At 41.9% G+C, this 3,190-nt stretch overlaps 1 protein-coding gene across 1 annotated transcript; it reads right to left on the bottom strand.

Annotated features, from left to right (window-relative positions):
* Positions 1-228: 228 nt before the first annotated feature.
* LOC129928772 (uncharacterized) lies at positions 229-2,295 on the bottom strand. Its single transcript, XM_056044589.1, has one exon. The coding sequence runs from the start codon at positions 2,293-2,295 to the stop codon at positions 229-231; it is 2,067 nt and encodes a 688-aa protein (XP_055900564.1).
* Between the last annotated feature and the right edge of the window lie 895 nt (positions 2,296-3,190).

The following is a 3,190-nucleotide window of genomic DNA, read 5'->3' as shown; positions in this document are numbered from 1 at the left end:
AAAAAAATAAACGACACTTTAAAAAAGTTGATAACAAAATGATCTGAAAGAAATAAATTATCGCAAGCTCTCAGCGGAACATTCATTCCATAAGGAAATTGTGAACGCAAATAAATAAAGGGAAGAGAAGGGAGACTATTTGTGAGGGGAAGGACTATGGAGGGTATTTTCTTAACCTCTAAGAAAACGTGTTGGCCTAATATAGTCGATGTCCTTGCGTTGATAACATTAGACATTGGCACCTAAGAATAAATGCAGACTTTGAAACCGAAATTTCATGCCACTCAGAGACAGAGACTTCATGCCACTGTGAGACAGAGACTCCATGCCACTCTGAGACAGAGACTTCATGCCACTTTGAGACAGAGACTTCATGCCACTGTGAGACAGAGACTTCATGCCACTCTGAGACAGAGACTTCATGCCACTGTGAGACAGAGACTTCATGCCTCTGTGAGACAGAGACTTCAAGCCACTGTGAGACAGAGACTTCATGCCACTCTGAGACAGAGACTTCATGCCACTGTGAGACAGAGACTTCATGCCACTCTGAGACAGAGACTTCATGTCACTGTGAGACAGAGACTTCATGCCACTGTGAGACAGAGACTTCATGCCACTGTGAGACAGAGACTTCATGCCACTCTGAGACAGAGACTTCATGCCACTCTGAGACAGAGACTTCATGCCACTGTGAGACAGAGACTTCATGCCACTCTGAGACAGAGACTTCATGTCACTCTGAGACAGAGACTTCATGCCACTGTGAGACAGAGACTTCATGTCACTGTGAGACAGAGACTTCATGCCACTGTGAGACAGAGACTCCATGTCACTCTGAGACAGAGACTTCATGCCACTGTGAGACAGAGATTTCATGTCACTCTGAGACAGAGACTTCATGTCACTGTGAGACAGAGACTCCATGTCACTCTGAGACAGAGACTTCATGTCACTGTGAGACAGAGACTCCATGTCACTCTGAGACAGAGACTTCATGCCACTGTGAGACAGAGACTTCATGTCACTCTGAGACAGAGACTTCATGTCACTGTGAGACAGAGACTCCATGTCACTCTGAGACAGAGACTTCATGCCACTGTGAGACAGAGACTTCATGTCACTGTGAGACAGAGACTTCATGCCACTGTGAGACAGAGACTTCATGCCACTCTGAGACAGAGACTTCATGCCACTGTGAGACAGAGACTTCATGCCACTCTGAGACAGAGACTTCATGTCACTGTGAGACAGAGACTTCATGCCACTGTGAGACAGAGACTTCATGCCACTCTGAGACAGAGACTTCATGCCACTCTGAGACAGAGACTTCATGCCACTGTGAGACAGAGACTTCATGCCACTCTGAGACAGAGACTTCATGTCACTCTGAGACAGAGACTTCATGCCACTGTGAGACAGAGACTTCATGTCACTGTGAGACAGAGACTTCATGCCACTGTGAGACAGAGACTCCATGTCACTCTGAGACAGAGACTTCATGCCACTGTGAGACAGAGATTTCATGTCACTCTGAGACAGAGACTTCATGCCACTGTGAGACAGAGATTTCATGTCACTCTGAGACAGAGACTTCATGTCACTGTGAGACAGAGACTCCATGTCACTCTGAGACAGAGACTTCATGTCACTGTGAGACAGAGACTTCATGTCACTCTGAGGCAGAGACTTCATGCCACTGTGAGACAGAGACTTCATGTCACTCTGAGGCAGAGACTTCATGTCACTGTGAGACAGAGACTTCATGCCACTGTGAGACAGAGACTCCATGTCACTCTGAGACAGAGACTTCATGCCACTGTGAGACAGAGATTTCATGTCACTCTGAGACAGAGACTTCATGTCACTGTGAGACAGAGACTCCATGTCACTCTGAGACAGAGACTTCATGTCACTGTGAGACAGAGACTCCATGTCACTCTGAGACAGAGACTTCATGCCACTGTGAGACAGAGACTTCATGTCACTCTGAGACAGAGACTTCATGTCACTGTGAGACAGAGACTCCATGTCACTCTGAGACAGAGACTTCATGCCACTGTGAGACAGAGACTTCATGTCACTGTGAGACAGAGACTTCATGCCACTGTGAGACAGAGACTTCATGTCACTCTGAGACAGAGACTTCATGCCACTCTGAGACATAGACTTCATGTCACTCTGAGACAGTGACTTCATGCCACTCTGAGACAGAGACTTCATGTCACTGTGAGACAGAGACTTCATGCCACTCTGAGACAGAGACTCCATGTCACTGTGAGACAGAGAATTCATGTCACAGTGAGACAGAAACTTTATGTCACTGTGAGACAATTTTAAACATTTCAGAGTTTTACTATAAAGATCTGGCCTATAGTTTTACTGCCCGTAAATCGTCAATGAACTTGTTCATAAATTGGTCAGTGTATTTCAATGTATTTATTAAAGAATATGTCTATGAACTTTTTATTTTATTTTAATAACTTTGGCCCACAGACAAATATTATATCTAGACTGGACATGGAAATCTCAAACACTATACAAAAATTTTCGTGAAAAACTTAAAAAAAAAAGCTGAAACAAGGCGTTGTTTATCAAAGCATGATAAGAAAAGTTGTTTTTACAACCCTAACCTATGTAACATATAATTTAATGTTTAGATATAGATCTAATGATGGAACATCGAATCCAGAGTACTGTTATTATTATGCAATTTTTAGATACGTAATCTAGAAAGATCTAGGTCATCAATCTATTTCAATATACACAATATGACTAAAATCAATAGACGTGAATTATTTCGATCGAGGATTTTTGAAACATTACCTCAATGGAGACTAACAGGAAATGACTTTGTTTCATAGATTTTAGTGTATATATAGATCTGTGATTAATAGCCTATTCTATTTAAAATCGCAAAATGATTTTGCATTATATCTAAAATTTGAAAACTAAATATCATTACTTTTCTAAGACAGAAAAGATCGATTTTTCTAGATTCGTGGCGACTTCCCTTCCAGCTAGAAAATGAGTTACGCACATAACAATCTATATATATATATATATAGGTCTGTGATCTGATTATATGGGATATATGGGGTCTGTGATTTGGCCATAAACATGTAAATAAATGATCAAGTCAGCTCTAATTAGTACTCTAGAGGAAGTGGAGCGAAGAATAGTCAAGAAA

This window comes from Biomphalaria glabrata, chromosome 10, assembly GCF_947242115.1.
Source record: "Biomphalaria glabrata chromosome 10, xgBioGlab47.1, whole genome shotgun sequence".
NCBI lineage: Eukaryota > Metazoa > Mollusca > Gastropoda > Planorbidae > Biomphalaria > Biomphalaria glabrata.
Note: the sequence above shows the minus strand (reverse complement) of the source record. Positions and strands in the feature narration are given on the sequence as shown.